Source organism: Pseudonaja textilis, chromosome Z (assembly GCF_049901715.1).
Source record: "Pseudonaja textilis isolate UNSWEBS1 chromosome Z, rPseTex1.2, whole genome shotgun sequence".
In the NCBI taxonomy this organism is placed as follows: Eukaryota; Metazoa; Chordata; class Lepidosauria; order Squamata; family Elapidae; genus Pseudonaja; species Pseudonaja textilis.
This window is the reverse complement of record NC_142008.1, coordinates 40,896,990-40,911,651: the sequence shown is the minus strand read 5'-3', so window position 1 is coordinate 40,911,651 and position 14,662 is coordinate 40,896,990. Positions and strand designations below refer to the sequence as shown.

The following is a 14,662-nucleotide window of genomic DNA, read 5'->3' as shown; positions in this document are numbered from 1 at the left end:
GAGGATTCCTGCTATAAGAATTACACATTTTGAGAAATGTTTATTGATTAAAAGTTTATTTTTCAGTTCAAAAAACATTTTAATAGCTAAAAAAAATATGTGGTGCCCACTTAATATCCTTTTATACCTTGGATGGACCTTCCATCCTGTGAGGCAAGGAGCATCTATAGTCAGCAAGCCTTGTTACAAATCACGTTAGTAATACTATTGCTAAATTTGCAGATGATACAACAGTGGTGGGACTTATCTCCAGGGGGGATGAGTCTGCCTACTGAGATGAGGTGGACCGGTTGCTTTCGTGGTGTGTAGACAATAACTTGGTCCTCAACACCAATAAGACCAAGGAGCTTATAGTGGATTATAGAAGGAACAATCAGACATCCAGCCCTTGCTTATCAATGGAGACCGAGTGGAGCAGGTGGCCAGTTTAAAGTTTCTGAGTGTTACCCTAAAAGAGGACCTGGCCTGAGGTGCCCACATTGCAGCCCTGGTCAAAAGGGCCCAGCAGAGATTATACTCCCTGAGGCGTCTCAGAAAACAACAACTGAATGAGAAACTGCTGGTGATCTACCGCTGCACCATAGAGAGCATTTTAACATACTGCACCTCTGTATGGTTTGCCAATTGCACAGTGGCAGATAGGAAAGCACTCCAGAGGGTAATATCATTGCCCAGAAGATCATTGGTTGCCCTCTCCCCTCTTTGGAAGAGCTTTATAGCTCCCACTGCTTTAAGAAAGCTCAAAACATTTTCAAAGATCCATCTCATCCTGGGAACCCTTTTTTTGAACTATTAACCACCTGGCAGATGGTACAGAATAATAAAAACAAGGACAAATAGGCTGAAAAACAGCTTCTATCCCAGGGCAGTAGTTCTTTTGAATTCTGCTGTATAGTGCAGTGTTGGTGTGGTGTCGGGGGTTTCCAGTTCAATGTGTGAAGAGTGAAGGATGTGTGTTTGTGTTTATTTTCATGGTCATGGTCATGATGTGCATTGAAGATGGTGTTTGATTTCATTATACAAGGTGCAATGACAATAAAGTAAACTAAACAAAAGCTGCTGTTGAAAGAATTTCTTGAAAAGTAACAGGAAGGAATTGTTATTAAGTTCCTGAGTAACCATATTAAATTAACTCATGTTAAATTTAAACCAATTTTAGTTTGTAATGAAAGTCTGACACATCACTCTAGGGTCAAGTCTTCTGCCCATAGATGGTCTGCAAATTGTGTCACAATGAAAGAAAGTTCAGAAGAAGCTTATAGACAATTGACTAATACTAATCCCAGTGGCTTAGCCAGGTGAAGAACTTAGTGTGTGTATGTTTTAAAGTAATTTTAGTGGATGGTCCTTAATTTTGAAGGTGGACATATGGAAAACATTCTCAAGCTAGTGTTTTTAATTTTTATTTTGTAGAGATGGAAAACTAGCCACAAAGCAGATTGTCTTTCTTCAGAGACCTTTCCTGCCCCAGAAAAACAAGAGGAAGCAACCTAAGGTATATAGCCTTACACTGTTCAGTGTATTTATCTTGGCAAAGCTTGCATATTTTAATTTAATTTAATTGAGTAACTTATACTTTAATAAGCAACATGTCAATTGCTTATTTAAATTTGCTGTTATTTTCAATTACGGCTGAGTTATCAAAGCTAACTAACAGCAATAAAATATATAGGTGTTAAAAGAAGTGGAAGCAAGGACAAGGAACTTGTGGCTTAACAGCTTTTAGGTGAAGTAACACACAACTCTTAGTCGGTTCAGTCAGCCTTGAGGAATGCTAGGAATTCTAACTTAACAGTAGTTGGAATATGGCTTGCTTCCTTTCCATCTCTCCAATGAGTTATTACACTCCCACCCTTTTGCCTTTACATGTTTAATGCCTGAACTCTACTTTGGTTAACTAAAAGGAAAAACATGTCAAAAGTAATGTCACAAAGTAAAATGTTTCAGTTTATGATCTTTATTACCCAGGAAAAGAAAAAGAACCAAAATACCAAGTGTTACTTGGTAGGGATATGTCTAAATTCACAGGTAATAGTGTGAGACTTCGGAATGGCACATTTAATTGCAAACAGAGGCATACATTGTCTAATTAGATCTGAATGAGCTTATTGAAAATGGGAGACTTGTCCCCTTGTCAGCCATAAGAGAAATTTAAAAGGCTATAGTATTTTTGATTGTGTCAAATGCTACAAAATTTGCAGCACAGTTTATAACAGGAATAAGATTGCTAATGTAATCAAAACTTTTTGAACCTATACTTTTTCAACAACTATTATTTAAATTTCTGTTAAGTGAGAAATTTGTTGAGTGAGTTTTGTTCCATTTTACGATCTTTCTTGCCACAATTGTTAAGTGAAATGCTGCAACTGATAAATTAGCCACCCAGTTGTAACATGAATCTGGCTTCCCCATTGATCTTTGCTTGTCGGAAGGTTGCAAGAGGTGACCTCATGTCCTTGGGAAACCAATGGTCATAAGTATGAATCAGTTGCCAAGCATCTGAATTTTGATCACATGATCATGGGAATCTGCAAAGCTGCAGATTCTGCAAAGCTACAAAGATTATAACTGAAAAATGGTAAGTCATATTTTTCAGGGCTGTTGTAATTTTGAATGGTCACTAAATGAACTGTTGTAAATCAAGGACTACTTATACAGCCTCAACTTTTTATTTTTACACATTAGTATATAACTAGCAATTTCTAAATCTATCTAATCAGCAAAACCAAAGACATTTATTTTTCATCACAAGCACAAAATCCAGAAGTTATATCTAAATAAAAACATATTTAAATATATTCTTCTCTTTGAATAAAACCATCAACGTAACCATTTCTGCTTTATCTTCCTTGCTGAGTAAATAATGTGTATTTCTATTTGCACTTAATAAACTTTATTAACAAAATTCATGTATTCGTTCAGATTCTTTAACCTTAAAGGGGAACATTAAACAAAATTTGCTTTAAGAACATTTCTAAAATCAAAACATTTTAATACGTTTTTTTAAAACTTCTTCTTAACATATATACCGGTACTTTAAAGTTCACTTTCTGACTAATAAAATTCCAATTAACTCCAATAAACTCACATTTAGACCACTCTCTCCAAGTTACCATTATAGAATATTTTTTTCTTTATACAACCTTTTTAAAGCTCCAAACTTTTCTTTAAGGTAATACATCTTTTTCTTTAACTTTCTCTTAATGTAGATACTTACTTAAGCACTTTAGCATTACATATAAAAAAGAAAAAATACATTTTCAGACTTTAGATTAAGACTTTCTTTCAATTTTAAATATCAAAACAATGAAAATTCATCCTAATTCCAGTTGACTCATTGAGTTTAAGTCACTCCTTCCAACTTGTCTTCATGGAATAAAATCTTCTCTAGAATGTTTGTCAAGTAGTTTTAAGCTTCTTTTTCTTCTCAAGGATTTCTCAACCTTGTTAGTGACCATTAGGAAAATATCCCAAACTTGTCCTTTTCAAAGTTGCAGAAATAAAAGGTCTTCTTTCAGTTCTGTTGGGCAGTTATATTTAAACCATCATAATAAAAAATATGTCAAATTTATATCCCAAAATTGCAATGGACTGCATTGTTAGCTACTTGTGAAATTGCTTTGGTGGTTTGGTAACTTCCTACACATACTTGCATCTCTGAAGTATTTGAGAAGTTTTCTTTTAAATCCTTGGAGCATAGCTGATTTATGAACTGTTGCATTTTATTTAAAGATTTTTCCAATACATCTCTAATAATTTGTCCTCCATTTTTTAAACTCCCTCTTTAATCAAAGAGTATCTTTTTTGTAAGTCAGTTAAAAATTGCTGGTCAATTAGGGATCATAGAAATGGGAAAGTTTTAGCCACTCATAGCAAAGCAGACTGAGCTACAAATTACTAAAAATAATGAACTAGAACCACAACTTTCTGCCCTTATATTTCTCCATCAGTTTTTGTTAAAAAAAGGTATTTCCTTATTTTAGTTTGCCTTCAGCAGCCCTTCTTCCTTATTGTTCAACAATGAAGAAATTCCCCCAAATGTTGCAGATCTTCAAAAAGGAATAACAGACTGTGGCTAAAGAAAGGTTCTTTTAGCTTAATAAAAATTAATAGTCTTTAAAAATGATTAAGAAATGAAAGGCATAATTTATTTTCCATTCAAAAAATAATTTCCAAAATATCTGCTTCTTCAACAATGAACTGATTGAATCCTCGACCCCTAGCTTTCAGCACGCAAGCTGCTTTGAAGCACAGCTCCTGAAGCTACTTGCAGACCTTTGCTGTATTGGAAGATCTTGAGGGATAATTCTAGGACTTTTCCTAGCACAGGAGAGTCATATAAACTAAAAGAATGCTGTTGGTAAGTTGAAAAGGCTACAGTCCAGGGGAAAAAACCTTCAGGGATCCTTCCCAGTTGGTCATCTTTTCACCAGAAGTCAGCATATTCAAAAAAAAATTTTGGATTCATTTCACAAAGAAATAATATTATGACTGCAATAGTGGGAAAATGGCATGGCAGAACTAAGCAGCATTCATCATATTACCAATAGATAGGCACCAACCATACTGTGACACAAAGAGAAAGTAATAAATATTTAGTGTAAAGCCACCAAGAATAGTTTAAAGAAGTTGCATCCCATCCTCGCAGCATTGATATCAAGTTGGTCTAGTTCTCCAGTTCATTAGTATATTCTGAATTGAGGGGGCAGAATCAGTTCCTGAAATCTAAATGTTTATACACTGTTCCTTCCTTTCCCATCAGTCATGACCCTCACCCCATTACTGGATCCCTATATCTAAAAGTATCAGATATAGGCCCCAGTTTCTTGTATCTCTTTGCTGCCATTTAGTAGTCATATGGATTTTTGCATCCAAGATTTGGTAGCGCTGCTTAGTCTATACCAGGGCTCAGCAACCTTAAACACTCAAAGAGCCATTTGGACCCATTTCCTACAGAAAAGAAAATACCTGGAGCCATAAAACCTGGGTGGGCATGGCCAACTTGATGTCAATCACTCCCACCCAGTCACATGACTCCCCCAGCCACACCTACTCAGCCAGTCATTAGGGCAGAGAACTGGTTGGTATATTTGCCTCCTCTCTCCCCCCTCCTTCCCTCTCCCTATCTCTCTCCCTCTCTCTCTCTCATATAACAAGAGGACAGCAGAGAAAACATCTGAAATTGAAATCATAGAGCACATAACAAGAAAATACATCAGGGAGAATGCACACCTCTGTTATGAGCTATCACCACTTAGTTTCAGTGTGAGGAATTTCGATTACTCTTTCACAACTTGACTTCTCCCTGGTGGCACTGGATTTCTTTAACAGCACTGTTATGTTCCTGGAACTTGCCAAAGTCCCCACCCAGGTCCGTTCATGCTGCGGGGGCGTTTGCTGCCCCTCATTGGCTGGCTTCCCATGACAGCCGGCTATAAAAGCCAGCTGCAGGGTTCGGTCAGCCGCTGTTCGCTGTTCGCCTGCTCCAGGCAGGGCTAACACGTTCAGTCCTTTATTGTTTCAATAAAGTCTTGTTGCATCCATGCCCTGGTCTAGCCTCTCATTGCTCAACTACAACACTGGCGACGAGGATGGGATGGCTACCAGAGGCAATCCGCAACAGCTGAAATCACTCAATTGCTGAGCCACAGCCGCGCCGCCGGAGAGCTCGGTCAGCAAGAGCGAAAGTAAAAGCGTCTGTAGCCGCTTGGTTAGCAAGCTACAGGGGAAAGTGGAGCGCTGCGAGCCGCAGCCGCTCAACACAAAGAGCGCGAAATTCAAACGGCTGTCGTTTGAATTTTTGCCGAATACAGCTGCGGTGCTGTTATTCCGAGTCACTGACACCTACGCAGGCGCGAAATTTGAAGCGCTATCAGTGGCGGCTAGCCATTTCCGCCTACGCTCCCCAGGAGCACGAAATTCAAAATGCTGCCAACAGCCGTTGCAGCCAAGCCACAATCGTTAGCCCAGAGAGAGCAGAGAGGTTCTGTGGAGCCTCTCCAGAGCTGAAGTCACTAGCCTGACAAGAGCACAAAGGGCCATTTTGTTGTCCCAGAGAGATTTCACAGCAGCATAACCTGCAGAAGTTCTCATCATGAACTCCAACCCAGCCTTCCCACCGTTCAAGCCGGATGAAGAAAAAATGGGAGTCATACAAAAATCGCTTTAATCACTACATCGACGCCATTGGTCTGGCTGATGCGGGGAGCACAGAAAAAGTCATTCTTCCTCAGTTATTGCGGAGCCATCGTTTTTGATACTGCCACAGCACTTTCGTCGCTCCACGTGAGTTAAAGAATGTTCCCTGGGCAGAATTGCTGGAAATTCTCACCAATCATTACTCCCCTAGGCCCTCACAGATCGCGAGGCGCTTCACCTTCCGGATGAGGAAGCAAGCTGAAAAGGAAACCGTCAACCAGTACATGGCCGCTTTGAGGACTGCAGCCCTCCACTGCGGGTTCGGGAACTACTTAGATGACATGCTCCTCGACCAGCTCGTCTGCGGGGTCAAGGACCTTCACCTCCAAAGGCGACTGCTTGCCAGGAAGGATCTCAACCTCTCCCAGGCCGTCGAGGAAGCCTTGGCTGCGGAACTGGCAACACAGTCAGCCACCGAGATTCAAGGTCCGTTCCCAAACAAAGCTATGCCACCATCCACTCAGAAGAGGTGGTCAACGAAGAGGTTCCGACGATCAAACAGACATCCACCGCCTCGCTCATGCCAAACAACCACAGGTAGGAACCAGGCAAGAAAGCAACAGTTCACCGAAACACATCATCCTGTGCCTATCCTGTGGCGGACCTCACTCGAGAGCTACCTGCAAATTCAAAGGTGCCACCTGTAACAATTGCCACAAAAAGGGCCACATCGCCAGAGTCTGCCAGGCCGCACAACTCCAGCACAAAAGGTCCCTTCCTTTTCCCATTCTGGACTCCAAAGGCAAGTACTAAATTGTCACACTTGCTACCATGCTAATCACACCTGTCATTCTATTAGTAAAATCACACTCTCCATTTTATTAGAAGGTAAACCTTGTCGTATGGAGGTTGACACGGGGTCAGCGCTCTCAATCATCTCTTGGAGCACTCTCAAGAGAATCCAGCCCAGACTATCCAGAGACCAGCTCCAGAAGTGCCAGCTCACCTTGAGGGACTATCAAGGGAAGGACATCCCAGTACTCGGCAAAGGCAAGTTCCTTGTTAATTTTAAAGCTTTCAAAGGCCATCTGCCTCTAGTGGTAGTTAACGGCAACCTCCCTAGCCTCTTGGGGCTTGATTGGTTCCCCTACCTTGGCCTAGGGTTAACAGGAGTCCATGCTGTCTCAGCTTCTGACACTGACTCCTTATTCACTGACTATTCAGACGTATTCAGCGATGAGTTGGGGTGTTATAACGGTACCCCCATCTCATTTGCAGTTGACCCCCAAGCAGTTCCAGTCCGGCTGAAACCTCGTAGAGTCCCATTCGCCATTCGGCCTAAACTAGACGCGGAACTGGATAAATTATTAAAGCAAGGGGTCATTGAGCCGACAGACTTCGCCAAATGGGAGACGCCAATTGTCACACCCTTAAAAGGGCGGCAGTCTGAGAATTTGTTCGGATTACAAAACAACAATCAACCGCTTTCTACAAGTTAGCGCTTACCCAGTCCCGGTCATTCAACATTTACTGCACACTTTTGAGCCTGGCAACATTTTTGCCAAATTGGATATGTCACAAGCGTATCAACAGTTCCCTGTTGACAATCAAACAGCCGAATTACAAACGATTGTGACCCACAGGGGTGCTTTCCGGTGCAGGCGTCTCCAGTTTGGCGTAAGTGTTGCCCCTGGCATTTTCCAATCCCTCATGGAGCGTATACTTCAGGGCCTCCCTGGCGTAGTACCCTACTTCGACGACATTTTGGTCTCGGCCAGGGACAGACCCCAACTCTTCCAGAGAGTCAGAGCAGTGTTAGACAGGTTCAGACAGCATGGCCTCAAATTAAAAAGGGAGAAATGTGCCATTGCCACTAGACAAGTGGACTTTCTGGGCTATAGAATTGACGCCTCAGGCATTCACCCCCTAGAATCCAAAGTCAAGGCAATCCATGAGGCACCCACACCAACCACTAAAGCCGAGCTACAAGCCTTTTTGGTATTATTTAACTTCTATGCATCATTCCTACCCCACAAAGCGTCAGTAGCAGAGCCCTTACACAGGCTCTTGGATAAAAAATCACCGTGGCACTGGGGACACAAGGAAGACACCGCTTTTCACGCAGTCAAATCACTGCTCACATCAGACGCAGTCCTTATTCAATTTGACCCACATCTTCCATTAGTACTAGCGGCTGATGCATCCCCTTTTGGGATTGGAGCTGTCTTAAGCCACAGACTACCCAACGGCTCCGAGGCACCAATCGCCTTCTTTTCCAAAACGCTCTCAGCAACAGAGCGTAACTATAGTCAAATTGACAAGGAGGCTTTAGCCGCAGTGGCAGCGGTAAAGAAATTTCATGAATTCCTTTTTGGCCACAACTTCGAACTAATCACGGACCACAAGCCTCTCCTGGGTCTTCTATCCGGAGACAAGCAGACGCCCCAAGTGTTGTCTCCCAGAATGACGAGGTGGACCCTGTTCCTGGCGGCATACTCGTACAAGCTCATCCACCGCCCAGGAAAAACATTAAGCCACGCAGACGCCCTCAGCCGCTGCCCCCTGCCAGCTCCAGCTGAGGACCCGGCCCCAGTCCACGCCATCTTTGACGTCACCGAGCTCGACCTTCCTGTCACCGCCTTCGACATCTCCACCAAATCCAAGACGGACAAAACAATCGCCCAGGTACTGGACTGGGTGAGGAGGGGGTGGCCGGGCACTAACCTCGCAACCGAATTCCCACCTTTTAAGACCCGTCAACAGGAACTATCTAGCTTGCAGGGCTGCCTGTTATGGGGCACCAGAGTCGTCATTCCGGCCTCGCTTCGCACACAAGTCTTAGAGGCACTACACGAGGGCCACCCGGGCATCGTCCGGATGAAGGCGTTGGCCCGGAGTTACGTCTGGTGGCCTGGCTTGGACGACGACATCGTAAAGTGGGTAAGCTCTTGCCAACCCTGTCAGGAATCCAGACCATCCCCTCCAGTCACCACCCCCACAAAATGGGAGAGCGCCAACGCGCCTTGGTCAAGGCTTCACATTGACTTAGCGGGTCCTATACACGGCAAAACCTTCTTGGTGGTCGTGGATTCATACTCTAAATGGATCGATGTGGCCCAACTATCCACGACCACCACGCAAGCAGTTACCAAGGCCTTGACCCGTCTATTCGTGACACACGGGCTACCAGATACTATAGTTTCAGACAATGGCCCCCAGTTTGCCTCAGCAGAATTCAGCCGTTTTGCCGCCAATCTTGGCATCCGACACATCTTCACGGCCCCCTTTCATCCTGCCAGCAACGGATTGGCAGAAAGGGCCGTTAGGACCACAAAAGAAGCGTTAGCCAGATTCAGCAAAGAAGACTGGCATCACAGACTCTCCCGCTTCTTACTAAGCCAACATTCAACTCCGTGCATGGTCACCAATAAGTCCCCAGCTGAACTTCTGATGGGTAGACGTCTAAGAACAATGTTGGATAGGCTCCACCCTCACTATTGCCCTGACACTCCACTAGCTTCAATGACGGGGGTCAGAGATTTTGTCTTGCAGGAACATGTCTTCGCAAGGAACTACGCTGGAGACCCACTTTGGATCCCAGGGGAGATTGTAGCCATCACCGGTCCCAGGTCGTACCGAGTACAGCTGGAAGATGGCCGCATCTGGAGAAGGCACTTGGACCAGCTAAGGAAGCGTCAGGGTACCCTCGCCAGCGCCGGTTCGTGGGCACAGGTCAGCACCCAGGTGCCTCACCAAGCTCTCATCGAAGACCGTCCCAGAGACTCTTCGCCACCATCACCCGAGCCGAGGGAGCAGGCAGTAGACCGGGACTGCCTGACGAGCCCTCCACCCGGACCATCTGACGGGGACACGACATCACCGGCCAGAGGCACGTCACCAATACCAGCGCAGACCTCCGAGCGAGCTCGCACCCCATCACCAATCCAACCTGTTCCTTCGAACTCTGAGACACTTGACAGCTCGCCTGAGTTACGCCGCTCGGGGCACCAGCACAGGCTACCCGCTTATTTGAATGACTATGCGTGTTCGCATCTGGGGGGAAGGGGTGTTATGTCCCTGGAACTTGCCAAAGTCCCCACCCAGGTCCGTTCATGCTGCGGGGGCGTTTGCTGCCCCTCATTGGCTGGCTTCCCACGACAGCCGGCTATAAAAGCCAGCTGCAGGGTTCGGTCAGCCGCTGTTCGCTGTGAGCCTGCTCCAGGCAGGGCTAACACGTTCAGTCCTTTATTGTTTCAATAAAGTCTTGTTGCATCCATGCCCTGGTCTAGCCTCTCATTGCTCAACTACAACAAGCACAACTCAGGAATGATGGGAGTGTAGTGCAATAGCCTCTGGAGGGCCATCACATCTTTATTCCTTCCTTCCTTCCTTCCCTTTCCTTCCTTCCCCCCTCTTCTGATTTCACCTTTCCTCCCCCTGATTTCTCCTTCTTTCCTTCATTCCGCTCTGATTTCACCTTCCTTTCTTCTCCTGATTTCACCTTCCTTTCTTCTCTCCTCCTGATTTCACCTTCCTTCCTTCCTCCCCACTTCTCTGATTTCACCTTCTTTCCTTTAATCCTGTATATTATGCTTTGTTATTGTTAGTATTTATTAAAGAATGCTGAATGAGAGCTTAAAAGTGCTCAGCAACAATAACAGAAACTATTGTTTTGTGACTGAAGCTATCCTGGGCTGTTATTTACACACACACACACACACACACCTATTTTTATTCCATTTTTCCTGGGTCCTTGGGAAAGAAATGGCATATTTTCCCCATTCCTGTCTTTAATAATCAGGACTTTGCACTGGCGCAAGATTTAAGCACACATTTTACAGAATGTCTCTCCTACTCCCCATCCAGAAAAAAACAGGACTCAGAAACATGAACCTGGAAATCCAGGGGGGAGTCCCCTCTGGACTTGGGGGAGTAAAGAGAGAGGGTCGGGGGGACTACCAGTCTGAGAACTTGGTGCGGTCTGCAGCTGCTGTGTTTTATCCAGTTGCCTCCAACCAAAGCCCTTCGCTTCCTCATGGAAAATGCTCTGAAGCTGGTGGGGAAGCAAAAAGCCAGTCTATACCATGGAGGGGGTTCTTTATCTGCTCCCCCCTCACAGCCTTTTAGCCACTATTGTCCCACCTTGCAACCTTTCTCCTTAAAATGAGGCTAGGAAGAAAGCCAGGAGGGGGGAGTCTAAGGAGGAGGGAAGAAGAGACCCTGGCAGATCCCTCTCTGAATAGCCTCCCGCCCAGATTTCAACTGATTTCCTCACTGATCCTCCAATACAGACCCCACCCTCCTTTTTGGACTCTGGACCACCAGGCCTTTATTTTCCCCATTTATTGGGAGAAATTGGATTTTTATTGGCTTTTCTTCCCACCCATTGCCAAAATAAAAGCCAGACAGACTTCTCCTAGAATCCACCTACCCTTCCCACTGCTCCCTTCCCCATACCTCCCACTCAATTCCACTTCGGGATAGAGGAGCACGCTGGAAACGCATATTGGGGTGACGTCAGAGCACGTCAGATAACAGATAATCAGAGTCGGAAGGGACCTTGTAGGTCATCTAGTCCAACCCCCAACCCAAGCGGGAGACCGTACAGCATGTCTGGCAAATGGCAGTCCAATCTCTTCTTGAAAGTCTCAAGTGATGGCACTCCCACAACTTCCGAGGGCAAGCTGTTCCATTAGTTGATTGTTCTCACTGTCAGAAAGTTTCTCCTTATTTCCAGGTTAAATCTCTCCTTGTTCAGTTTCCATCCATTATTCCTTGTCTGGCCTACAGGCGCTTTAGAAAATAACTTGACCCCTTCCTCTCTGTGGCAGCTCCCCAAATATTGGAAGACTGCTATCATGTCTCCCCTGGTCCTTCTTTTCACTAGACTAGCCATGGCCAGTTCCAGTAACCATTCTTCATTTAGTCTCCAGTCCCCTAATCATCCTGGTTGCTCTTCTCCGTATTTTTTCTAGAGTCTCAACATCTTTTTTATAATGTGGTGACCAAAATTGGATGCAGTAGTCTAGGTGTGGTCTTCCTAAGGCTTTATAGAGTTGTATTAGTACCTCACTTGATCTCGATTGTATCCCTCTGTTAATGCAACTTAGGATTGCATTAGCTTTTTTGGCTGCTGCTGCACACTGCTGGCTCATATTTAGCTGGTTGTCCACTAAGACTCCAAAATCCCTCTCACAGTTACTGCTGTGATTCTTCTGACACTCCAGTGCTCGGCCTGCAACTCTCCATGCTCTTCCAGGCCTGGCTTGCTGAGGGGGGTTGGAGCAGCCCTGATGATTCTGCTGTTCCCCCCATGACCCCAGCCATCAGTGCCTGGCTTCCTCAAAGGCGCAGCACTTTCAAAGGCGGCAGCTCGCGTCTGGAGGTGCTGAACAGTATCCCGCTGTGAGAGCTGGGCCAGGCCTCTCCACTGTCCAACTCACCCCCCCGCTTGGTTTTTGTGCTCTGCAGGGGAGGAGAGTACTTACCCACACCGCCCCTTTTTTTCTCTTGGCCCCGCCAACAACGGAGGAGGAAGTCTAGGTTTGGGGGATGGCCCCCAAGATCTGCCCCCACTGTTCTCCTCCAGCCCTCTTTGCTGGTGACAACAACAAATGTACCACAATGAAGGCAGAATCCTGTTGCTGTGCAGAGGCTCCCACATTAAGGCTCCGGCTATTGCCATTGCCACAACAAAGTGACAGCTCTCTCATCCCTCTGCCATGACAGGGAGCCACAGCAGAAGGATGAAAGAGCCACATGCCGGGTTGCCAACAGCCGTCTATACTGTACTCTTCCCAGTTTGTTCTGGCTCTGATTTTACTCTGAACTGATAAATCATTTGTATGCTCTGGCCACAATAGAATTAAGTTTTTTCATAGTTCAATGTGAATGATTTATTTAAAGAAGAAAATCTAGAGATAGACTGTCTATATCCGTGATGGCAAACCTATAACACATGTGCCAGAGGTGGCACACAGAGCCCTCTCTGTGGGCATGCACACCATCGCCAGCTGCTCTCCTGGTTTCTGGCATGCCAGCCAGCTTGTCTTTGTGGGCGCTGGAAAATGGCCCCAAAAACAGGCCATTTTGGGGGCCTTTTTCAGATCATTTTCAGGATTTTTGAGGGGCCAAAAACAACCTGAACAATGCCCTGAAAAAACGCCCCCAAAACAGTCCAAAAATGCCCTGAAAAACAGCCTGAAAATGGCCCAAAAACGGCTCAAAGAACAGCCAAAAAACAGGCATGCACACGGTGCTTCAGCACCCAGACATACACATATGTTCCAGTTTGGGCACTCAGTGTTGAAAAGGTTCACCATCACTGGTCTATGTGTTCCTTTGTGTTCAAATTTCCGTCAGAAATTTGAAGAAAAACTCTTGGTAAAATTGTGATGCTGCAAGGTGATCACTGAACACATGTCAGCATTTCTGTCAGAAAAAAGAAATAGGATGTGAAAGGGATCAAACTGAACAAGTTAGCTGCATGAATTAGGAAAATGTTCAGATGGCATGATGTTGACCCAGTTTGGTTAATCTACTATGGTAGTGAGGAGTGCAGAATAATTCAGACTGCTAACCTTAATTATTTTGGAAGCTAGGAGTGTTCTTTAGGGAGCTTAATTAGCCAGAATTTGTCAGCTAAGGAATTGTGCAGAGCAATTCTATTAACTTGGTTGTGGTGAGTGAGTGAGTGAGTGAATGTAGTAATAGTAATAATAATAAATCAGACAGCAAACATCTGCCTATTCCCATTCATTGGAAAGGACTTTATAGCTGGATAAAAATGCCAAATCAAGTCTAAACCTCTAAACCATTATTATTGTCACATAGTCAGCCAGATGTTTAGACTGGATTTGGCATTTTTATCCACCTATCAAATCTTTCCCAAGTACCAGGAATAGACAAGATGTTGATGTTTAACAGTGTTGGAGGTATTGTTACAAGATGTAAACTGTTCCAAGCTGCCTTTTGCAATTAACTGATATTGAATTTTTGACAATGCCAATGGTGTTTAAGTGGTGCTCCAGTAGTTTTGGGATTGCACCCAAGGCATTTATTGGGACTACCTTTGCTTTCTTTTGCCAAGTTATTCTATGTCTATTTGCAGATCATTATTGCAGTTATTATAATAAAAATAATTGGAGTCCTCTTAGTGGTACCTAAAGGACTCCCAAATATCAGGAAATATTGCATTTACCAAACTCAAATAATTTAATTTTACCAAAAAGCACCCTGCTTCAACTGCATTTATTCTTAGATGTTATTATAATCATTCTTAGGTCCCTGGTTAGGACTTGAATTATTAAGTTTCCACTAGTCTTAGACCACTGTAGATTACTCCCACATTATACATTGAGGCTGAAAGAAATTGAAAGGAAAAAAATACATTGAAGTTGAAAAATAATAATTGAAGTTGAAAGATTATAGCATAAACCAGCCAGATGGCAGTTGGGCAGCACTTAAGAAATCTGCACATTGACAAACTCTCCATTTGTCAATTACAAAAAGCCACAATGCTTGG

At 44.3% G+C, this 14,662-nt stretch overlaps 1 protein-coding gene across 1 annotated transcript in view; it reads left to right on the top strand.

Annotated features, from left to right (window-relative positions):
- Positions 1–14,662, top strand: part of RFTN1 (raftlin, lipid raft linker 1) — a 189,670-nt gene that overhangs the window by 172,731 nt on the left and 2,277 nt on the right. The window contains 1 exon segment of the mRNA XM_026708274.2: positions 1,414–1,495. Within this exon segment, the coding sequence (XP_026564059.2) occupies positions 1,414–1,495 (82 nt within the window).